At 38.2% G+C, this 24854-nt stretch overlaps 1 protein-coding gene across 5 annotated transcripts in view; it reads right to left on the bottom strand.

The window, feature by feature from the left end:
• st18 (ST18 C2H2C-type zinc finger transcription factor) overlaps window positions 1–24854 on the bottom strand; it is a 39936-nt gene that overhangs the window by 2806 nt on the left and 12276 nt on the right. For 3 of the 5 annotated variants that reach the window (XM_031294063.2, XM_031294062.2, XM_031294064.2), the window contains 16 exons: window positions 17806–17921; window positions 14776–14827; window positions 13907–13937; window positions 13527–13714; window positions 9354–10064; window positions 8487–8621; window positions 7535–7625; window positions 7348–7440; window positions 6561–6769; window positions 6087–6286; window positions 3927–4172; window positions 2549–2655; window positions 1910–1972; window positions 1531–1599; window positions 1209–1271; window positions 831–911 (listed from right to left, as the gene is read on the bottom strand). In XM_031294063.2, coding sequence (XP_031149923.1) covers window positions 831–911; window positions 1209–1271; window positions 1531–1599; window positions 1910–1972; window positions 2549–2655; window positions 3927–4172; window positions 6087–6286; window positions 6561–6769; window positions 7348–7440; window positions 7535–7625; window positions 8487–8621; window positions 9354–10064; window positions 13527–13714; window positions 13907–13937; window positions 14776–14827; window positions 17806–17921 — 2455 coding nt within the window. The remainder of the gene's footprint in view (window positions 1–830; window positions 912–1208; window positions 1272–1530; window positions 1600–1909; window positions 1973–2548; window positions 2656–3926; window positions 4173–6086; window positions 6287–6560; window positions 6770–7347; window positions 7441–7534; window positions 7626–8486; window positions 8622–9353; window positions 10065–13526; window positions 13715–13906; window positions 13938–14775; window positions 14828–17805; window positions 17922–24854) is intronic. The other 2 variants (XM_036005401.1, XM_031294065.2) reach the window with 2 other exon arrangements.

Below are 24854 nucleotides of genomic sequence, written 5' to 3'. Positions count from 1 at the left end.
AAAGAATGTAATTTGGAGGTGGCTAACCCTTTCCCTTATTGATAAAGGTGAAAGGTCACCTGAGATGATACAAATGGCACACATGCTGTAGAGTGCTGCTGCAAAAAGCCTGTTTCAGCATTTTGTTACTCGACAGCAGCAGCACTTAGAGGACAAAACAACATCAGTCCCAGTACTTACATCTACTACAGGTAGGTAGTTTGATGCAAGGCATGAGGACAATGGAGACATGCCATATGGCCCACTATTTACAATAATCTAGGGACATTTGTTACCCTCCCCCTTTCTCTCCCTTTCTCTCTGTATGAGATCTATTCCAGTCTAATTCCTAAGCTCATGCCCTTGCATTAGTAATTAAAAAGAAAAAATCTGTGTCCAGATGTATAAGTAAACAAGGGCGCATATATCTGACTTTGGATTTAAACTGCAAATCAATTACATTAGTTTGTTTTCCAATAACACTCTCACAGACAATGATTAAGCTGCAAATGAGTACAATGCCATCAGAGCGGGCAATTGGACATTTTCTTAGTATACTATAATTATAAAGAAAGCACTCCGTGAAGAGTAATAAGCCCGATATTCCATTCAGAAAATAGGAAAAATACAAAACCCTGAAAAATCCCACAAAACCACGCTGCTAATCCTTAGAAAATAATTCACTAATGTGACGACAAGAGAAGTATTATTTTCTTTGTTTAACTTAATGGCCTCCAGGTATAATGCCCTGGGCACAAAAGCATGAAGCATTTTCACAATTTTTTTTCTTGGTTTATTTTTTTAAACAAAAAAACATGACAGCATGAGATGAGGAAAAAAAAATCTCTTACTTAAGCTCTTGCTCATCTTTGTCATCCTTGTTTGGTGTGAGCTTCAAACCTCCCTTTCTGGCACGTGGACATCCTGACAAGCTAAAAATGATCGGCGACAGTATGGGTTAACATGAAGGAAATCTATTTAAGAGTAAAAATGAAAAGCTAAATTGTTATAAGGGTCTCTTGAGTTTGAATTGCACAAGCAAAATCTAAATCTATAAATCTACATAAATAAATGTTTAATCACTGAAGAAGTTGGCAGCCAAGTAAATCAATAAAAAAAACGAGAATTCAAAAAGGGGCAGCATAAAGTGAGACTTTCACCATCTGTTTGAATGTCATGCATCTGACAAATGTATTTCATGCTCAGTTGCGATGATTTTTCTCTGCTACCTTCTGTGCGAAGCATAGTTCCCAGTCACATGTCCAGATCCATCACAACCAGGTGTTGGGCACCTGCAGGTTGAGAGACACAGAGACCAGGTGTTTTTTTTTTTTGTTTTTTTTTCTACAGCAAAGGACTGTGAGCAGAGCAGGGGATTCATGCTAATATGCAGAAAGGTAGCACAAATACCAAACAACTTCATGTGGAGTACATAGAAATCATGCATAATGTGTAGTTGAAGGGAAAGAAAAGGAAAGCATTGACCCAAGCTGAGGCAAAAACAAGCTGCCTAGTTTAATGTGCAAAATCCTTTAGTAACAAAACACATACTTTAGTTCCTGAGAGTTGGCTGCCATCAGTGATTTGAGTGTTTTGTCAGCCAGGGGACATCCAGACACACTAGAGAGGATAAAGAGCTAACAGTCACTTTAATGCACTCTTTGATCACAGCTGAATTAAATAATCTTAATACAATGTCTCAAAGCATATTTATACAAGATCCTTCGGAAAAACACAATTCCACCTCCTCTTTATGTGAAAGCTTTTTCATGTCATGTTTTTTGTTGTTTTTAAATGACAGAATTTAAAATCTAACTCTACAAGCCATGATTCAACTGTATCAACATAATTAAACAATCAGTACTGTTTCCCTTGTCTACTGTATGTATCTGCTAGCTGGTGCTAATGAGAGTGTAATTATTTACAGTACCTCCGATGTGATGCATAATTCCCCGTCACATGGCCACTGCCGTCACAGCCTGGGGTCGGACAGCTGCAGGAGAACACAAAGCATTTAAATACACAGATTACCCTGGTTCCCACAGCTTGAACTGAATCTTTATTTTACACTGAGGACCTTTTCATGGACATTAAATAGAAAAAAAGAGTTAGTACAGCGGGAAGTTTAGTAGAAGAATTATTATTATATTGCTTAACATTCAGTTTAAAAATGTTTCTGAATGTCACTTGGGGGGGGGAGCTGTGCTGCGGAAGCTAGAGGATCCTACTTTTTCTTGTGATGTGATTCTCAAGAGAGACCCAGCAGAGCATGCACTCTAACTACAAGAGTCAAGAGTTGTAAGCTTGTACGGGATATACAGGGAGAAAACTCACTTTTAAATAGATACATTTCTGCTCCACATGAACCTGCAGACATACCAGTTACAATGATATGTAACACGGTGAGTTTCGGTGTGTTTTGACTCACTTAAAACAAACTGTCCTATTTAAACAAAGGTATGGTTTGTCGTTAATACTGACCATCTGCCAGCTAAAAGGGAAGCTCGCATTATACACGGTCGACTGAATGAAGATGCTTCGAGATGTTTCATTCTTTAACGCAACGCACCTCAAAAGCTCTTTCTTTGCATCTCGTAATAGCAACTTGGCTTTAGGGCTCATCATGCCGTCTCCTTGGTAGTGTTGGTCCTCCAAGGAGACATGATCGTAATCCTCCTGGTGAGACAGAAAAAGTAAAAAACGTGGCCTTTACTGTCTGAAATATCAAACCTGACCTGATCTGCAATGCCCTAAAAGTGAATAATCAATGGAAAGTATAATACTCTTAAAACACAAGCCCTGAGGGTTAGAGTGTGATTATGCTTAAGGATACTTATACTGTAGTAAGCCATACATCCATTTAAGTCATACTTAATCCACATAGTATTTGAGGTATGGCCATGATGTATGGATTTCTTTTTTTTTTCTACAGACAAGATTGTGCAGTCACTAGATGCTGTGTATGTTTTTTTAAAAGCAGGTCAAATATGGTTACTCCTTATAACAACTATGAATGAGTGTGTACCACCTGTGAAATGAAGGAAAGAAAACTTTTAAAACCAAGATTAACATTCATTCAGGTACTTCAGTGATATTTGGACACCAGATTAGAGACCAGTCCTTAGTGTAAAAATATTTAATATGTCTTATAGATTTAAATCTCTGAATGGAGAAGATGCTGCTTCTGTGTGTTAGAAATGTTATAAAATATCAAATTTGGGGATTTTAGCTACCTGGAAAGAATGTATATTCTACACTTATGAAATGTTTTAGGCGGTTTCAAGTATTTTTAGACTAAATTTTACTTAAGTATTTTAGACAAAACTACTTTGACGATTTTTTAGACTACATTTGAGAACGTTTAGGTCAACTAAATAAATAAACAAAGCCAGCCCAGGAGAGGGTTTTGAAACTGCATTTAGAACATTCATGTTTGGAAATGAAATGGCAAAAGTAAACATTAAATTTCAAAAATAAAATCCATAGTAAATTTCCTGAAAAGAACTATGTAATCTGGTACCAATATAGGGATAAGAAAGAGAGAGTTTTGAGAAAGTTATTTTAGTTAGTTGTGTTGTGTTTACTTCAGAGGAAACTTATAAAATATATGTAACTGAATAAATAGAAAATTTAAAAAATGATTTAAAAATTTTAGAGAACTTTAGAGAGGGGGGTGTGTTGAGGGACTCCAACTCATGACCTTAGTATTTATAAACTGCTGCTTACAAGGAAAACTAGGAACCTTATTCTTCATCATGTGTCTCTTAGTCTTTTACTTTTAGTGCTGCTCAATTTCATTGTTCCATTTGCACTTTGTATAAAAGTACATTTCTTTTGTTTGGTGACATGATAACTCTCATCCTTCACCATTCACATTTCTCATGCACTTAATGCATATCTTACATTTTTAGATTACAACCAAAGTGTCAGTGGTTGTGTTTTTCTACCTCTGCGTCCTGTAAAACGTGTGCTTTGCTGAAGTTGACAGGGATGGGGCTCTCCCAGCTGTCTCTGTCACACAGCGGCTGGTAGAAGGTGGGGCTGACAAGCACGCTCCCGCCTTTGGCCACAGCAGACTCCGAAGGGGACAGTGGATCTTCCAAAGGTGTTTTTGTTGAGGCTTTTACATTTTCCTTGCACTTCTTCATACTCAAGTCCAGGGTGCCATTTTCATCCACCTCTATGAGCATGTCCTAAAGCCAAAGAAGTTTAATCCTCAACATTGAATCTATTAATACATGTATCAACATGTTGTAGAAGGGTACAATAAATAAAGTATGCCTCACATATCATTGCCGTACGTGCCAACATATGAAAACAAATGAATCAGGATAAAAATAGAACCTATTTTCTAATTACACTAAAAGGGAATGTAAATAAAACAGTACAATGTCTTATTAATATGACAGCAGCGATATGGTAAACTTGACGACAACAACATTTCTCTGTAAACATGAAAAATGATTTGAAACGCAGAGCAAACAAACATATTTAAATAATACATACAGTGGTTATCTCACACCAGACAAAGTACCAAACTAAGCCAGCGTTAATTCTGCTGAACACAAAAAAAATAATCACTGGTGTGTAGTTTTTCAGTGACAGCTGTGTCATCTGTTTTCTAGGACACACAACCATGATGGCAGCTGGGGGGGTTGCTGGTTTTAGGTCATCATTATTATAGCAAAAATTAAAAAGCTTAATGTGGCATAAGTTTCCCCGCTGACAGATGTGTTTGTCGTTTTTGTGCTGAAACGCAATAGCATGATGACTTATGGCTGTTTTATGGTATTAAAAGTTTTACCTCATTAAATGCTAAAATCCTTTTTCTATAAACGAAACCAATTATTCAACGCATATGTTTCATTAAACCATATACATCATTATTTTTTTTTGGAACAAAAGGGAGCTTTTCAAATTAATTAAAGGGGATGATTTACATGAACATTGGATGTGGCTGTCCACTTCAATTATCCATCCATTTGATGATGTGTGTACCTAACAAAATAACACCAGTGTAAAACAAAAGACTTTTTATGTTTTTTCTTTTAAAGATTTTAATGTTTTTAGCTGCAACTAATAACTACAACTCTTTTCTTGCTATTATTGATTAATTAATAATGTCATTTAAGCGTTTCACATTTTTAAATAAGTAAAATTAGCTTGTATTCACTCTTTAAAGGCCAGCTGTTGTGCTTTTTGTGTGCGCTATCTCAACACATAATATACATATGCAGATAAGTTAAAGCATCTGACGACATATAACACTCTAAATATGTCCGCTTTTTTTTTAGACTTGAAAGCTGTTCTTTTTCTTTTTGTATGTCTCTCTAAGACAACTAAGCTGTAAATGAGAACAGATGATTAACTTGCTAACACTGTTTTATTCATTCAGTGGGCTGGTACCTGGTACAGGGCCACATTCTCAGCTCAACAAGCTGGGAGACAAGGATCTGTGCTGTGTAGGTGTGGAAACCTTGAATCATCCACAGTACAGTGTGCACGTATGTAACTAACAGAATGTGATCAATATTAATCATGAAGTTTGGAAAAAGCTGAACACAATGGAGATAATGACAGCAGAAGAGATTTTGGATCTGCCCACATTTCCAAGAAGAGTTTGGATTTTGTGTGAATTAAACTTTTCAGATGTTAACTCCTTTAGCTGATTGGCTTAATCCATTAAGTGCTTTTAAATACTATCTGGTGTAGACACACAGCCTATCCTGGATCATATAACTAAGCAAAATATCCTCTGCCATCTGTAGCGGGCAAGATGCAGTTTCAGACAACAGTTCAGGGTTTTTACATGCCAGCTGAGGTCGAAACAAAATACAGTACCACATGTTTTATTAAAAAAATAGACGAGTAGTTGTAATTGGGAAAGAAGGCTGATTGTATTTCGTCTTTTTGATGTGATTACACAAATTTTCATTTGTGTACATTAAAGCTTTATGGAGAGAAAACCTCCTTGTTTTTATGCCACCAGAACGCCAAGCTCCCTTTGCCAAATTTTGTCTTTTGATGTCTTCCCTTTTTATACACAAATCAGAGTTCCTTTAAAATGACCACATTAAATACCTTTCCAAGTGGTCTAATTTGATTACCTTTGTGGAGGTTGCCAAGGGCCGGCCGGCAACAGCCTCCATGTTCTTCCGGTAGCGAGTGGAGAGGTTGAGGATGGCGGCTGTCGCTGCTGCAGCTTGGAGACCGTCTTCTTTTCTGAATTGACTCGGTGGGCTGTGATGACCAGAGGTGGGCAAGCGGCCACCTGGAGCACCAAGGAAGCCAGGATACTGCTGAGGTGCTAAAGGGGAAATAATTACCGAATAATATATAGTTACTGAGACACCAGGTGCTAATACCCAAACTTGATAGTACATTTAAAACAAGTTGGAGGTTGATATATAACAACCATTGATACAAAACGATAGATGCAATCCTCAAAATGTGTGCAAGTAGATCTGTGATTGTTGTGAACTAATAGTAATTTTGTGGCTGATCCATACCTAAATCACGTAACAGAAAAATACCAATGTTAACAAAAACAATTTCCATCAAATAAAATATATGAAACTTACAATCAGGGAAATGTGACATTTCCTGGTCCTGGTTGGTCCCCATCAGAGGCTGTTTGCCGAAGACCTGTGCATCAAAGCTGGCATAATCAAAGCGGATTCTGCTGTACTTGTCCATGTCTTTTGTGAAGCTCGTTTGCAGGGCTGCTACTGGATGGGAGAGCCTGTAGTTCAGCTGGTTCATCTCAAACTTCTTTATCAAGCCGATGGCTCTACAAGGACACAAATTGAAAAGAAAACAACTTAATTTTATATTTTATTAATTTTATTAATCATGCAAACCACGTGAAATAACAAGTGCCCAACAAGCTCATACTGTATTAAGCAGTTAAGTATAGACGTTGTTTTGAACCATTCAGGGATGCCAGTGCTTTAGTACACATAGAGTCTGGAATCTGATGTGTGTTGTAGATCCACAGCCAGGTTGCCAGACTAATTAATATACTAGGAGTGGGCATCCTGCCCATGATATATCCACAGGGAACAAAGAGTTCTGCTCTTTTATCATCTTTAATAGAGAGGACCAGCAACCATTGCTTATGTCTGCTTGGAAAGCTCGAAATAGACTGCGTTCTGCTGGGATCAGTGAATAAAAATACCCCACACTCTCCTTAACAATAATAAAGTTTATCACTTTTTTGCATAAACCTCAGTTATGCTTTTACAACTTCAGTCCAGAGCTGAATGTGATTTCTGTATGCTTGTATGCTTGTTGTAATTATTTTCCAGCACATGTGACCACATTGATAGCAGTGAAAATCCCCCAGCGATATCTGGCTGTGCACTGTACCTTGGTGAGCGGTCAGGTGTTTGTCTGCATTTCAGGCTCTCGTCCTGAGGTTTGGAGACTTTCACTGCAGCAGCGATGGGGCAGCCTGAGAGACTGGTTGGGGAGGAAATCAAACACATTAGCCTAATACTGTAAGTAATCTATGAACAAGGTGCAGATTTCTAATGGCTTTCTCCTGTGGACGTACCTCCGGTGGGTGCTGCGGTTGCTGTTGACATGGCCTCTTCCTGTGCACCCGGGTGTAGGGCACTTGAGGACGTTCTCATGCATGGCCAGGACTGAGGGGATGTGGACAGAGAGAGGAGATAAGCTCAGAAAAGAGTCTAAAATAATTCAACATGTAAGACATAATCAAGCTGAAAGATTATAAGATTCTGAATACATCTATACACAAAGCGTTTTGGAAATAAAATAAATACATTTTCATACATTAAATGATGATTTATGTAACTGGTTGGTACATTGGTGCCTATAGAGCAAAGATCCTTCAGAGACAGAAATAGGAGAAAAAAGCAAAAGGCTTTCTCATTGTGAGGAATGCTGTAATGTGCCTTAAATGTAAATAGCTTAGTGCAAAGAGGAGCGTACCAAGACAGCTGATTATATTCTTCAAAACAACCGCTTCGTTAAAGGTCTGCTCTGTATCCTCCGAAACTTCTTTTCTGTATATATTCTCCAATTAGTTTGTTGGAGTTGTCTATTTATTTTTGAATGCTGTGTTAGCTAGCCCTTTGATTTGCAAATACTGCCTCCAGTCTAAGAGCATGCGCTTTTTTGAAAAAGTTAATTACTTTTTCTGTTCCTTTTGTAACATTACTGTTTAATGTTGAATGTTTGTTGAGTTATAGTGAAAAGACTTAACAATCGCCAATGTGAGGAAGGGGGGGGCGATTCAATATTCACACATTACAGCACATTAAGAGAAAGAGAGAGAGAGAAGAAATCCTTTAAATTTATTTGAAAAGTTTCATGCACATCTTTGAATTAAACTAAATGTATAAGCAGGTCTTTCTTGTCTTTGGGTCTGTGCTAAGAGGATTTCAATTACCGTGACTGATTTATAAATCCCACAACTGGCAGTTTTTATATAAATCACGCATTATACAGTATGTGTATACAGAACAGCTTGTGTGACTTACTCTCTGGAGGAACTCTGACTTTATGAGGACACCCAGACAAACTCCTGTGGTGTGGGTACAGGCCGGTGACGTGACCAGTGCCATCGCAGCCAGGAGTTGGACACTTTATGTCCTTTTTATCTGTACGTGGAGAATCTGCAGACACAGTAAAACAAGATTTCACAATAAACAAGATAATACAACCACTGTACTGCTGCCTTAACATACCAAAGAACTTCTGTCTTATATTGTGTTCTGTCAAGAAATGTAGAATTACATGAAATATACATATAATGCACTATCATGTATACACAGGTCAACAGATGCTTTTTTTTTTCACAGAATGCATCTATTAATCTGTCATTTTAGTTAAGGCTGCAGTTCAACATTCACTTCTTAATGCCCATCCATCGAAAGATTACATCTAGGATTACACGTTTAGCTGCAGTCATTTGAAGAATCAGAGGAAAACATTAGAGGTACTTTAGGAGGATTTACGACTTATGGTCATGGTTAAATATTCAGTTGATTCCTATCAAAGTCCAATATTCTGAGTAGTAGCAATTCCATCAGTAAATTTTGTTCTTCTTTATTTTAGTCTGTTTTATTTATTACTTCACTTGTTGCCAAAATGTTTTTAGTACTTAAGAGGATTTCCTCCCTCTGGTTCCCCCCCCCCCCCGTGTATACTTCTTTTATTCCTCTTAATGTTTTTTTTTTTTTTTTTTTTTTTTTTTTTTGAGCACCCAATCATCCAAATCACAAGTGGTCTATCTGATTTACGCTGGATTAAGGTACATTCATGAAAACTGATCGTTCTCCCATAATGATCACTTTTGATTCTTAAGACTTAAGCATCATATTACATTTTTTCCTCCATATTGTTACCTTTTCCTCCATGATAGTTGAGTCTGCTGTCCATGTCCATCATCCTATGGTGCCTTCTCTCATTGGTCATCTGCTCCATGAGGAACCGGTCCATTTCCCTGTAGGCATGGTGCAGGACCTGTCTTTGCTCTGTCTGCAGAGCTATGGCCTGCTCCAACAGGCTGAAGTTCACCCTCCCTCGGCCCATTTCCAGGCCTCTTTCGTGGAGGCCCAGAGCCCAGGCGTCCAGCTGAGGTGGCCTCTCCACTTCCGCCTCCCCCTCGCTGTCCTCTGTGGGGAGCAGCCTGTATCTTAGAGCCTCACCCTGAAAAATACTTGCCCTACCCATCGGACCACCTAATTCTAAGTGAGGTTCTTCTTTCATGTGGTCGTTTCTGCCTGAAAGGTCTTCCGAGGCTCTGGAGGGACTGCAGTTGGAGCCGTTCACCTTGGCAGACAGAGACAGAGGCTCCCATTCCGCCTCTCTCATGTCTTTGTATGGACTCTGTGGCGATGATGCACCGCTCATTCTGTCTTGACTTTGGTCATCTCTTTCATTATTAAGGAGCTCCTCATCATCTTCATCCATCAGAGGTTCAGATGTGTCCGGCTCACACTGTGGAGAGCCATCAGATGTAACTTCTGACCATCCGAGAGAATCACTGGACTTTGCTGTTGCATCGTGGTAGCCATTGTTGTAGCTGACTCCATTGATTGTACTTAAGTTCCCATCTAAAACAACAAGAAACCACTTATTATTTTATGTGTTTTGCAGACTTAACAGATGAAACTGATTGTATGTCCTTGATAATCTTCTCCAAATCCTGTTAAAGGTTTTAGATTTTGTTTTACTTTTCTACAAATAATATCTTGAGAAAAACATGTTTTTATAACATAGAGGATTTAGAAGAACACATGCTGCAATAGAAATGATAATCATAAGGTTGCAAGATTTCTAAGCAATTCCTCAAGTATATTTATGATAACATATATGACCCTTCTGTCTGCTAGTTGAACATGAAACCTGGTGATGAGAAACACAATTGTTTTCTTCTTCTTCCTGTGTCTCCGATCGGAGCAACAACCCAATATAGATTTATAACCACATTATGGAGGGATTTACTGTGCGGTGGACAGTGAACATCAGTTTTTAATTAATTATGTGTATTTTTAAGTGTAAACTAAGCAGCAACATGTTGTCATCTGCACGGAAAACTGATTCAAAAATTGTTTTCTGGAGATGTGAACAGGGGAAGTGAAGAGGATTCCTGAAAACACAGATGGAGGCAACCACAAACATGCAGATAAAAGAGAGAAATCTCAGTTAGCCGCTGCTGTCTGTGTGGCAGAACATAGTTTAGGAGAAGCCAACCTCCATTAAAAAAAACGGACAATACATTTGGTCACAAAAAACAGCATACAGTGCCCACAGAAATGAGTGCTTAGTGAACATGGAAAACACAAGTGATAAGATACATGTTCATAAGAATGTGTATCTTTTACTCTTTATCTGCAGTTTCTTATAAGAAAATAGTTATGAGCAGCTTGAAAAGATGTAAGTTTTTTAATGTTTAAAAGAGGTTTTCTTTCTATTATAAATGATTCTAAAGTAAATAGTTATGTGGGTCTTGCTCAGTTAATTGATTAAGCACATAGCCTATTATTTTCATAATAGACCATTACATTGCAAGATGCTGCAGGAAAAGATTGGTAGATAATTTAATTGAATGTTTTATCAAATTAGAGAGTTAGAAGAGCTTTTCTAATGTCATGTATTTATTTTGGAAGATGACTCATTAACTTCCTGGATTTTTGAGTTTTTAAACCCTTGTGGGTGGGATAAGATACCATATATATGATAAATGTAGCACCATTATTGCAGATTAATAAATATATATGCATTTCTTCTTAGATTTTGCGCTAATTTCATATAATCTCTTTTCTCTGGCTTATTTTGCTGAGTGCTCTCAATGATTTAATTTGCATTGACCTTTTGCCGTCTATCTTTTAGCATGAATCCAGAAATCCCGGTCACATGTACAGAAAGCCACAAGATTGCACGAAGCCTCACGCACTGAAAGTCTGATCAGTGGCACAGACAAAGAGGGTTAGGGTTATCCTAAATGCATCTGAAACAACACTTTATTAACACCACTGATTATATTAAGTCATGGTCAGTGATTAACAATGGGAAGCTATCATCTGGATTGATTCAACAAAATCTCCCTTGATCCTTCAAAACCATTCAAACTTATGCTCAATTTAGGCTGTTTGGACTGTGAGGGTTTTTACTTTCAGTAGGCTGTGGGCCCATATCCTCTTAAGTGACTAGACATCAGCTATTCGATAGGTTGAGTAGATAGATAGATAGAGATGGATTGTGAGAATCAGATCACACACTGTTGAGGATGATACAGATACAGGCATTATTATTAATGGGAGCAGCATAAAAAACTTAATCCCTGACCAAAAGAGCTGTAACATAAAATATGTGACACTAATAAAAAGACAACTGTTTTTGTAAATATATGATTTTGTACTATTTTAAGTGCAGTGGAACTTGGCATGTCTGCTTTCATACGCATTTTGCAACATGACAATGTGTTACTATCAGTTCCCTGCTGTAAAGAAATATTTGAAAAGAGGAGTCTAAAAACAAACCCTGTTGAAAGACAAATTAAAACCAGTTACACGTATTTACATGTATGAGGCGAGCAACAAGGGTTTTGTTTTTCATCCAGATGGACTCCACGCCTGACACAGCCGCATACAGTCAGACAAGCACACAGACGTATACACACACACATACATACAAACACAGAGACACAGAAGTGCAGTGAAAAAAGGAAAGAGATGGAGGAAAAAAAAACTTGGATCCCTCCGGTGGTTTGTGTGTTGGAACAGGTGAACAGTTTGTACTCCAGAATAGCCATTACCAGCACTCTGCAGCAGGGCTGCAGTTGGCTGGAGTTGAACGCAGTGTGGCTCGACCAAACGAGAGGCTTATTTTTCCCCCTTTTTGTTATAATGCAGATATGACCAGCTTCCCACAGCAAATATTCTTACTGCATCCAGTCTACTTTTCCAATTTTTGTTTTTCCACAAAAAATAGCCCCCAAATTTGACAATAACAGCAAAAATCAATACCTGTGTTCATTTGACACGCTTCAGACTTTTGTTTTTTGTTCTTGCAGTATTTTGTTTTATTTTAAAAGCTAGTCCGCTGAATATCAGGTTCAAATAAGGAAAATATACAGCAGTCAATCAACATTAGATGATACAAAGAAAAAAATATCACAAATATACAACAAAAGGAAAAACTGATGCTAAACAGTGAATTTCTTAGATAATTGAAATGTAATATGGAAACAAATACATTTCATTTCCAATGAATCCACACAATTCAGTAAGCTACTCTCCTGGTCCATTTAACTACACACGTGTACTATAATGAGCTGTGGACATTATGCCTAATTATGTATTAGACTGTGTTAGAGGGCCTAACAAAAGCTTTTGAAAGGGACAATTACGTTTGTTGCTTAGTTACATCGTTAAAAGTATACCAAATCAGTGCAGATTATAGTGGGCGAGAATGCACATGTACACCACGAGCATTGTTGCCAAAATGCACAAAATTCAATTCATTAGGAAAAAAGAAAACATTTTCGCGTGGAAAGTACACAATTTTGAACTGTTGTTGATTAAATTATTTTGTGGTTCAGTAAAAATAGAAAACGTAAAACATTAGAACAAACGCCAAGCAATGTTGACGCCTCATTTGTTTTTCACAAAAGGCAACTTCCACGTTAATTCAGTTTAAAGAATGGAGGAAGTTTAATTTAAATCAAAGTGAACTGGTGCACTCCCCCATTCAGTGTTTCATTCTATAGATTCAATGGGGTTTGGACTGGCTATTGAAAAAGGGACAGATGAGGGGTCTGAAATCTGGCCTCATCAGAAGAGGGTAAAGCCACGCCAAAAATATCATGGCAGATCAGCTGTCAAAACTTCAATTTGTGGACGTGAGACACAACTAATGTGGACCCAGCAGTGTTGTCTTTCACTTCCACTGCACAATGACTGCGGCTGCTGGCTGATGGCAGAGGGAGGGAAATATGAATGCAACAGATGGGATTTTAAAATTCAGCGTCAATTGTTCATCAAAACAGACAAAACAACAGGACATCTGTTTACCTGCTGGAGTGTCAATGTTCCTCAGCTCTTCTTTGTCCTGTGGCGGTGCCAGGTCCTCGCTCTCCTCTTCACATGCCTCGCTGGGGCTGTAGTGACGGGGCTTCATCAGCAGGGACTTTCTCTTGTTGACGGGGGCGCCCTGCACCCCTTCCTGAGCACTCCTCTTCCTTGCCATGGACCCATATGGGCTGGAGGGAAGATGGGAACGGACAAAAGGCACACAGGGTCAACAGAGGCCTCAGTTGGCTCATTTCAAAGGTCCACCTAATAAAATTTGAGACTTTCTTTTATGAAGTTAAAAAACCCTGTCAATGAATCACATCAATGTTTTTTAGCATTAACATAAAAAAGATGAGCAAATTCACATCATAAAATTTCACCTGTGAATCTCAGAGGTGCAGTCGGCCAGCCCTGTGAAATAAAGGCCAAAACAGAACAGATAAAACGTCATGTTTACATTTCCACTACGGTAGCACAGCATCTGTCGACATATTCTTCATCAAAGGTTCAACCGACTCACTACTTTTGGGCGATTGCTAATGAAATTTTTTACAATGTTCTGTAAATATTTGTTTTGTAGATAATGATTTAGGGATGATACCACCTGGGTTAATACTGCTTTATGCAGCCTTTAGCCATAGATTTTATTCTCTTTTACAATGCCATTGGGTGTAATCAGCACAAGGATGGAGAAGTGGTCTCGTCATTGATCTGAAAAGCTTTTCAGTCTGCTCATTCTCTGGGAGACCAACGGTAGTTCATCCTTTGACAATGTTGACAACATGATCTAAAAGGGTAAATCAATTTTCCCAGGGGCCTGCATGACTCTCATTCACAAGTCCAACCCCTACTCCCATGAAGCACAACCAATAATAACACTTTTCATGAATTTCCCCAGATGTAGTAATAGCTCCAGCGTGAACAGGCGGGCCTCAGAGGCCCTGAACACTTTCATATTGACATATCCAGTCTAGAGGTTTTTTCAATCACACAATATATACACACTCCTTAACTAATTTGAGCCAGTGTTCCAATTTAATGAAGTTATTCCCCTCTGAATAATGAAATGGCAGTGCAGTGCTCTTCAGACCGGTAAGATAATATATAAAATTGACTGTTATAAAGTTGGATTGTTGAACCGATACCCCTAACCCATGGCGATAAGTGGAAAGTGTGTGCGTGTGTGTGTGCGTGTGTGCGTGCATGTGTGTTTATTTAAAAGCAAACTAAAACTGAAAGCTGCACTCACCTGTGCTACTGTTACATGTGTTCACGGTTTGCTCCTCACCTTCAGAATCCATCTGTAAAAAAAAAAAAAAAAAAATGCAATGTACAGATGAGCCACTAAACAGATTTTAATGTATTTAATTTATAGTTTTTGTTCTGTTTTTTTATCACAAATGGAAAAAAAGACTTTTAACACGTTATAGATTATTGGGTGATTTTTGTCAGCCAGTGAGCATTAAAATCAATTTGTGTGCACAACAACATCACAAAGAGCTCCTAAAACATCATCATTATGCAAACACATAAAGTATAATGTTAGGAGAAAAAAAGTTTCAAAGGTGAGTAAAAATGTAATGACACTAAATAATGACACTAAAGTACAGATAGTACCTCACTGTGTGTGTTTAGACAAAAATTGTTGCTAAAATCCATCCACTCTCGCTGGCTGTTGCTTGTGGGTCCCAAATAAAACCTATTAAACATAATTATTCCAGGCTGATGGTGGCTTATAGTGGTCACAGGCCAGTGAAATCTGTGAGTCATAGGATATGCTGTTACTTTTCCCTGGTAATGGGAAACATGACTCCTCTCTCTCGTTTGCTGTTGTGATTGAAGGCACTGACCTGTCATACATTTATAATAGGGGAGCAGGTGTGGCAGTGATGGACCTTAATTTCCTTTAATAAACCTTTTATGTGCCACACTCTTAATGCCACGCCGGGCCCTCAGAGGTCCTGCTCATAATAGGTTCATTACTTTTGATTACTACAGCCTATTGAGACAAACAACTCCCAAACACTATAGATTACATTCTGTAAAAACGAATGTACCTCATTAGTTTGTAACACTTTTCCACAGACATGCTTCAACATTTTGTATAGATTTGTTGTTTTGAAGGCAAAATGTGTTGCTCTTACATCCTGCAACCTGAGATTGTAACATGGACAATAATCAAAGTTCAAATGATATCAGTGTACTGAAATATCTCCACTGACTCACACATTTATTGCCAGGGTGTTATTTTTCTTTGTTTGACATTTTAGAAATGCCCTTCTTGTGCAAATGTATAAAAACTGTATTTAATTGTTATATTTAGAACAAATTGTTTTAATTGTTTTAATTTTTTTTTTTTTTTTTTTTTTTATGAATGAGTAATTCAATAAAAATAAACCTTAATGCTACAGGAATAACCTAATGATGAGCATTCTAAAACCTCAGTATAGTCAGTCCTATGCCTGTCCAACCAATGAAACATAATTACGCTGTAATGTACGTCAGACTATAGCGTAACATATTTTTTACCGTGAGCTGTGTATCCAGTTTCACATATTAATATATAAGTCTGACAGGCAAATTGCAACCTTCCTTTCATTCGCACTGCTTCACGTATGCCTTTCTGACATAATTATGAAACCTACTGGCAGATTTTGACAAAGCAGAAGTGACAAGTAACAAGAGAACAAGGAAGGCCTCCGTAGATGCTCTGGTGAACTCAGAGGTAGTCCTGGCATGGCAACAACATGGACAAACATGACGCTGAGTGTTTACAAAAGCAGAACAAATATTCAGAGTCAAATAAGGGCTTTTATTTGACCTTCCCTACACAATCTGGCAATTTACCTTTTCATTATTATGACAGTTCCTTTGCTCAATATATTCTTTTCTGTTTTTACAGAGTGCTATAACGTGCAGGTTAATGAAATTAGAATTTGGTCCTGGATGTGTGAAAGTTGAATGATAAAGCTTCACTTTAGGCCCCCGTATTTAGCCTTTATAAGCAGTATACTGTGCACACATTTAATACATGGCTTATAACACATTATAATGTAGTTGTAAGCTGATAAGTGTTTATCAATGTATTTGTCAACAACTAACGCCTCCTGTGGGCACCCACGAGTGGAGGCTGGTGTATAAACAGAAAAGAAGTGACAATATTCAATTGTAATAATGTAAAAAGTGGTTTTATGAGAGAAGTTATAATTGTTGACAATCACAGTACATTTATAAACACTTAAAAAGCCCTAATATCTGCATACAACTACATGATAATGTGATTTATGAAATATTTACATATATACCGGCTAGAAATGCTAAATATGGGGGTTAAAGAAAAGAGTTACCAGTGGAATGTTTTTTTTTTTTTTACATTTACTTAAAAAATCTTATTCCAGTGTAATAACTGATATAATAACTTACTGAATAACCATGTAAGTACAGAACAATACTTTTTTAATTATTTTTTTTTAGAAACTCCCTAAGAGTATTGAATTTCAAGTGTTTTTCAGTGATTTTGCTCCGTTTTTCATTTTCTTACCTTAAAATGATGTAAGTGTAAAAGCAATGCGTGTTTCAATCTAAATGTTTCCTCAGCTCTCTTGGCATGTTCTATCACATTTTGAGTAGTTGCCATTGACTCACGAAAATTCAGACAATTGGGATTGTTTACTTTTCCAAATAGTCATCATACAGTAATAAGGCCACCAAGTACAAAGTTTAAGGTTGATAGCAGTGTTTAAGCATGGTTTACTGCACAACATGTTCATTAGACATCACTGCGAAGCATTTCCCAAAGTATAGGGTCTCATATCTAGTCTTATATTTGATCTTAACGGTATGTTTACTGTATTCTCTATCCCTCTAGGCAGTGTATTATACCAGTGCTCCTAGTGTGTACTATTAAAACACTGGTATAAAACATATAATATAAACTATAAACCTAAAGACCTTGCAGCAGATCTCTCTAAACTTTCTGTTATGGTTTCGAAGTACGTTTTTCATCGGGTATAAATCCAGCCAAGACAACCGGACTATCAACCATCACAGAAATACTTTAAAAAGAGTATATTATCTGGCAGCCACCCACAGCTCTGCATAAAAAAAAAACAATCTCTGTTTGTGATCACAGGGGTCAAAAGAGCAGTGACACTCCAACACTTAGCATGCTACTTGTCCAAAACACTGTTACGCAATCATTTAGAGACCTTTTGTCCCTGACAAAAGTTATTTTTGTTAGTTTGTACTATTTAAGCTCTGTAGTTGTCCGATTATTTACCTTTGATTGTAGTTTTCCGAGCTCTCTGTAGGATAAGATGCCAGATCCGCACTGTCCACCCTGGTTAATGCTTTCCCACTTGTTATCTCTCAGGAGGTGATCATGTAATTCATTATCTATAACAGGAAGGAAAAAACACCAGATACATATATACAAATCTGGAACTTTTTTGCTTTTGTAGCATATTAAAATCAATGATATGTCTCTAAACCATCTTTCTGGAGGTTTTCATCATTATATTTTCCTAACCAAGAGGCGTGAATGTGTACATGCAGTCAGAAAAAAAGGTGGGAAAAGAATATTAATACCTAACAAGAAATAAGGAACACAATGCAAATTGATTGCTTGACAGATCAAATTGCTTACTTCTAATTAATACAAAACATCCAAGAGGGAAAACAAGGATGAACACAATGAGTACATTAAGCCTCTTCACTTCACAGATCTTATTATGGAATTATTTATTTCTGTTAGCTTTGAAAAAAACAAACATCTTCTTAATTATAGCTCACAGAGTGCTTCCCCAGAAAAACAAAACTGGGGGGGAAAGAGAAGAGGGGGCGAGTGAGGGAGGGTTATTCACTCATTAGCATATGAAAAAAGACTCACTACTATTTGAGCTGGTTCGTCATCTGCTGAATCATATTTATGCACCCCCCCCCCCTCCATACGCACACCCCAAATCCAACACAAATAATGCTTCTCAGAGGACTGTTTCTCTGCGTCTAGGGCAGATTTCTCAGGGGGGAAAAAAGGCAGCCTAATGCTGAGGGTCTATGAGATTTTCTATGTGTTAATCTGGCTGCTTGCTGTCCTTGAGCCCAGCCCATTCCCCCCTAACCCCATCTGCTAGCATTCCCACCACAGAGGAGAGAATGGGCTGCGACTGGGGGTAGAGAAAAAAAGAGACCTTCCCAGTCCAGCAATCATGAATAACCATTGCCTCGCACCATTATCAGAAAGGCTGGATCCAAGCTGAGATAGTGGAGAGGAAATATCTATAAAACACCCCAGCGCTCTTGTCATTACTCTAACCACACTCTCGCATTTTGTTGTAAGTGATGCTATTATTATTATTTTCATATAATGCCTTATTAATACCGTGCAGCTGCTGTGGATATTCATCACTGACCTTGAGTCTTTGTGTCCCCTTGTTCCCAGCTTATCTGCGCACTTGGGACGCTCTCATGTAATTAACACAAGACATTATTGGGATGGAGTAAAAAACTCAGTGGTACTGTGCTGATACCTCATCTTGAAACCAATAAAGCAAGCCAGAGTAGCAAAGTAAGATTCTGAAGACCATAAAATTAATTACATTATTTACATTTCCTTTAGATAGTCGGGTACAGGCGAGATGATATTAGCAATTGGCAAATGAGATTACACAAAATAAGATTTCAAAATGTCAGTGCTGCACACTCAACCGACCAACTGTTATGATTAGATTACTCTTTTAATATAATTACTGTCTAAGGCTGTGTGTGGAAACAATGCATACATAAAAAACAGGAGCCGCATCTTAACTGATTCCCATCCTTTCCTCCACGAGCCTTTTCCTCTCAACCTTTCTTCAACAGTATCATTTTGAATTATAGGAAACGGATGGGTGCTCTGTGCAAGGTCACTGTCTGGTGTGTCTCACCCCCCCCCCCTTTCCTCCTTGTTTTTGTTTCCTCTTCCAGAAGCACACTGAGTGAAGGGTTAAAACTGGAATGGATTTAATTATGGAATGAATAGAATTATAATGCGCCTGCAGCAAGTTTTCCTCCTTATTTATTAAAGCAGCTGATGGGCCAGGTTTGATGAGCCACTTCTGGCATAATTGAGTCATCACACAAAGAGGGTTCCTCGCATTCAGAGTGGTTTTATCAGCAGCAAACAGACCTGATTACTGGCAATTACACTCTGATCTAGGGGAAGGAGAAAAAAAGGGTAAATGTGCGGGGTAACTTCTGTGTTTATAGTTTACCCCGGGAATAATTTTCACATTAATTTTACATGCTAAGTGTTTTCTGTTTATGTATAATAAAGAGCAAACGGCAAGGAGATAGCACCCTTTACTTTCATATTTCCTTGTAATGAATGTCTTAGGATATAGTGAACGGATCATGATTTATATTTACCCTATAGGAGGTTTGAGGTGTGCAGAGAAGCGGCTAAACATGAAGTCTAGATGAAGCAAAAGGTGAACTGGCAGGAGTATACCTGCTCATGCTCACATCCATTCTGTGGAAAGCAGGTAAAATTGTATACAGCAATACAATTGCTTTTGCCATTTTTCATTGAGATGCAAATGCATTTGCGGTGAGTAAATTAAGCTCTGCTCAGAAATTAAAATCAACTTCTGTTTAGAGAGTATTTAGATAAACAACTTTTCTTTTTTGTCTTTTTTTGTGAGGTGGCCAGGGAGCCATCAGACGCCCTGTGCCTAAATACCAGCTGGACATTAGAATAATGGCTGAGATATATTTTAGGAGGGGGAGGGGACAAAAGAGGTCTAGGATGTCTAATTTATGTCTAAAACTTGGCATAAAATCTTTTTTCACAATGTTTAATCATGGTGACCTACATGGTAAAATCAACAGTTAAACAACACCTAACTACACTGGAAAGTTTGCTGTGTTTATAAGAAAATAAAATGTTTTGCAATTGAATCAAGGGACATGTGATACTGAACAGTGTTTATAAATGTACTCCCTTATACTCCCCTTTAAAAATTAAGATGAGTTCATTTAGTATAATCTCAAATTCAGCGGAAAGAAAAATATCATGCTTTTATTTGTGCTGTGTAAGTTTATGCCCTTTCAAATAAAAGGGGAAAAAAATACTGTATCTGAAAGAAAATTATTCTACCGGCAATTTATGAGCATTCCTCCGTCTGATCAAGGTTTCTGGAATTATGAAGACACAGTCAAAAATCTTGAAGTCAACTGCGATTTCAGATATAACAGCCTCACAGCTACCCTGACGGCCAAGCAAAGTGTTTGTGCCTTTTGCCAAAGAGTACTTTTATAGAGGAGCGTATTGGCATCTTATCACTTCTCCAAGACAGAGATGCTTCAATAAAAGAACAAAGCTCACAGAATTCTTAACAGACAATTAGGAGCCTGGCTAGCCGCTATCGCTTCAATGATTTGTTATGATGGCATAACTACAGGGGAAACTTGTTATTGGACGGAGTTAGCAAGAGTCCCATAAAAGAGTCAGATGGTGACACCTTTGCCGAGGTGATTTATGAATCTTGTAATCGCTTTCCAAAGTCATCCCAAAGCCTTCCCTCTAAATTGAGTTCATCTGGAGCCGGACCACACAAAGGCACCAAGTCCAGATTGTTTCTTCTGACATCAAAGAGCCAATTTCTGTTTTTGACCAAATTTCTGGTGTTTTTAGTTCCCTTATCGTATGAAAGGGGCCTAGATGATATGCTATTTTATTTGTGAATTTCAACCAAAATTTGTATCTTCTTGACTACACTATGCATCAATAGCATAATAAATGGAGTGGCAGACAATCCATCCATTGGCAAGTCTCCAGTCTGCCTAACCACTCTCATGTTAGTTTGAATCTTTGAATTCTGTCATGAACATGTTTTTTCAAACCTGTCTAATTTGGGGACAGGTGTTTGGGGAAAAAGAAGTTCCAGCCCCGGTGTAACAATGAGCAGAGTAATCCCGCTCATTGTTCCTGCCCAAGGAGGCCCTTTCATGGAGGAGGTTGCATGAATGCTACCAGGTGGTCTGCAATTTGGAGAAACGTAGTAACCGTTCCAGCTAATCCCCCGTCACAAAAGGCAGGTCTCCAGTGCTCCGGGGCTCTCCGGGGCAAAGGGAAAAGTTTACCTCGAACACACAGTGCCTGAAAGGAGTCAGGGACTCGAGCAGTGATTCCTAATCAGATTGCGCTGAAGTGAACAGCTCGCATGGCAGCTGTAGTTTTCCCAGGGTTAATTACCTTTCACTGCTCTCTCTAAATGAGTCAGCTGTTCCTGTCATTAAACAACTCCACTCTATCTCTGCTCCTCTGTCCTCCACACACATGTGCACACGGGTGCGTGTTCACACACACACACACACACACACACACACACACACACACACACACACACATATAGAGACGCACCTTTTGTATTTCTATGGGTATTTTTTAATGTATTGGATATGGTGATCAAGCAAAAGACTATTAACACATTGATTATTTGAATATTATAGCAACTTTGATCCCTTTACCAATCTGTCAGAGGTCACTGAAATGGAGGATGCTGTCTTTTTATTCATGCTACTGATGTTTAAGCAGATAGAAGGCAGTATTCCCAATACACCTCCCTACCCTGTTGAAGCAAAATAATACCAATCTGTCAAGGTCTTATTCTAAAGAGCCCATTTAGTACTAATTGAGTATATATAGGAAGCAAACATGTTCACATATGTGCACACACACAAACATGGGCATACACACAAACACGCGGATACATACACACACACAGACACACACACACAGAGTCCAGCTCTGATATAGTTGTTCTGTCATCAATTCTGAACAATCTGTCTGCTTACTGAGCTCAGTGGCTTAGGATGTTGGGGGAGTTTTAAGTGATTTTTGCCACTGTATGGTAAAATCCCTTGGCCACCTGGATTACAAACTCTAGTCCTTTAACTCATGCCAGTATAAATCCGTGTTAACTCGGATTTACCTCTGGCATATGAATTCTCAATCTGCGTAAGCTTTGTTTGGAATGAGTCGAACATAAGTATTTCATGCAGTAAGGATTTCCAATGGTGAATTCCTATTTCTGTGAAACGCACACTGGGAGATAGTTCAGGACTAAATCAGTTCAATCAGAATAACTAGAATAGCCTTAAGCAGTGTTTCATTACGTTCAAGAGGTAAGGCCCGTATAGCCGTTTACAACCAGGTGGAAGTGTGCAATGCTGCACTGTGAAATCCATGTAACCATGGCAACGGATATAAACTCAGAGCTGTACGCTGTGGTCAAGAGTTTAATCAGATTCTTCGTACCAAGATTTTGCTTTGCTCATTGTCAGACAAACATTATTTGGTCAGTGGTTCAAACACAAGCCCTGGTCTGCTACCAAAAGCGATCATGATGAAATAAAATATGGCATGAGCTGCATGGAGGATCTAAATTAAGTATTATCCAATATCCATACAATCTCTTACACTCTCACATACACACACACTTCTGGGATAGCAGAGTTAAGCCAGACTATTTTGTACTTAAAAGGTTAGCAGGGCTGTTTTGTGAGTTTGATCCATGCTTGCCAAATCAGCAGATGGTCCATGAATATCATTATATGCATCAATAAAAGGAGTAATCTTTAACAAAATGTAAATTTGACTTAAGTCCAGGGTTTAATATACGCAATGGACTTTAACCCAGTTTTCACCCTGACAGTGGAGCATGATAAGCTAATGCACTTAAATGTTTGTGTTACAGCAATCACTTCTGATGCTCCAGTGCTACTATAGAGATCAGAAAGAGGGGTCCGAGGGAAGGTACAAGATATCTGCACAGTGTTTAAAATGTACATGTTTGTGTCAAAACGACATCTATTTGTTTTTGAGTAAGTGACTAAACCGCTCAGCAATCGATACAAACTGAGTCTGGATGCTTGACAAGACACTCTCTTGTGCTGTCATGCCTTTCTCTATTATGCCTTTCAGTGCTTTTTTAGATAAATCATTGGACAACACTGTCAAGCTTTACTCAAGGATAAACAACAATAAACTATGTCTCATTAACCAGCACCATTAACAAATACAGGCACAGAGGCAACAAATAAACCTTTTTCCTTTTTAAAACATAAAGTTCAAGTGCAATTGGCTCACATAATGAAAAGTTTTAGCAGCAATTGAGAAGAATGTTGTGATCTGATTCTGAGTCACATAACCGACCCTTCAATGAATCTACTTATCTGAGCCTGAGGCTTACACAGCACAGCACATCCTCACACAGACAAACAGAATCACTTGTCTCCTGCATCTAAATGAGCCCATGTTAACATGTCCGACAGGGCAGAATCACAAGCTCGACTTACCATGCCCCCTTTAGCCTTTGTTTTGCATCTCATAGTGACATCGGGGAGGAGACGGAGCAGAAGGATATCGAGGTGGGGTACAGGGTAGTCCAGAGTCTCGCTGCTAAGAGAGTATGTTTGTGTGTGTGTGTGTGTGTGTGTGTGTGTGTGTGTGTATGCGCAGGGACACAGTGATATTCACCCGAAACGCTAAGCTTTTTTTTAGCCTTTGTGTCATTCACTTAACAACCAATCTCATTAGCTGCTGGGCTACAATAGGCAGAACTATTTTCTGTGTAGATACACCACATGGTGATCCTCAAGGTAAGACCTCTGAAGGTCTTTGTAATCACGTAAAATATAGATTCACCCCTGAAAAAAAAAATCAACGGATAAGACAGACTGCTCCCTAAAAATGAATTGAATAAAACAGTAATTTAGAGCAACTGTAATTGAGAAATTAGTTATATTCTTCAGGGTCTGTAGTAAAGAGAGTGTAAATGTCTAATTATGTGACTGTAATTAATTAATATAGCATGGTGATGTATATACGTATACATGTAGCCTTGACTTGATCATGATACTTTGAGCACATATGTAATGGGAGATATAAGAAAGGATGATGGATGGATACTCAGAACTGCTCCTACTCAGCTTTTTTTTAAAAAAACTTAATGGATTTTGAGGGTGAATTATAGGATAGGTAATAAACACACATGACAAACTGCTTTCAAAATTGTGTACATATTAAGCTTTTTAACAAATCTCTTACTGCAGTGTTAGTTGGTGCTGAACCATGTATTTGTGTAAAATGTAACTATTGTAAGTACTTGAAGTCATGACAGCTGTCTATAAGCATCAGGGACATGTCTATTGGCCAACTTGACCCTTGTTAGAAAACAAAACAAATACAAAAAGAGAATACTGCAGCCTGGGACTGCCGAGCCGGGTCACTGGAGATTTTCCAGACAAACGCCGCACAGGGGAGGGGAGGGGAGGAAGAATAAAAAG

This window comes from Sander lucioperca, chromosome 9, assembly GCF_008315115.2.
Source record: "Sander lucioperca isolate FBNREF2018 chromosome 9, SLUC_FBN_1.2, whole genome shotgun sequence".
NCBI lineage: Eukaryota > Metazoa > Chordata > Actinopteri > Perciformes > Percidae > Sander > Sander lucioperca.
The sequence above is the reverse complement of the archived record's forward strand: the minus strand, read 5'-3'. Positions and strand labels throughout refer to the sequence as shown.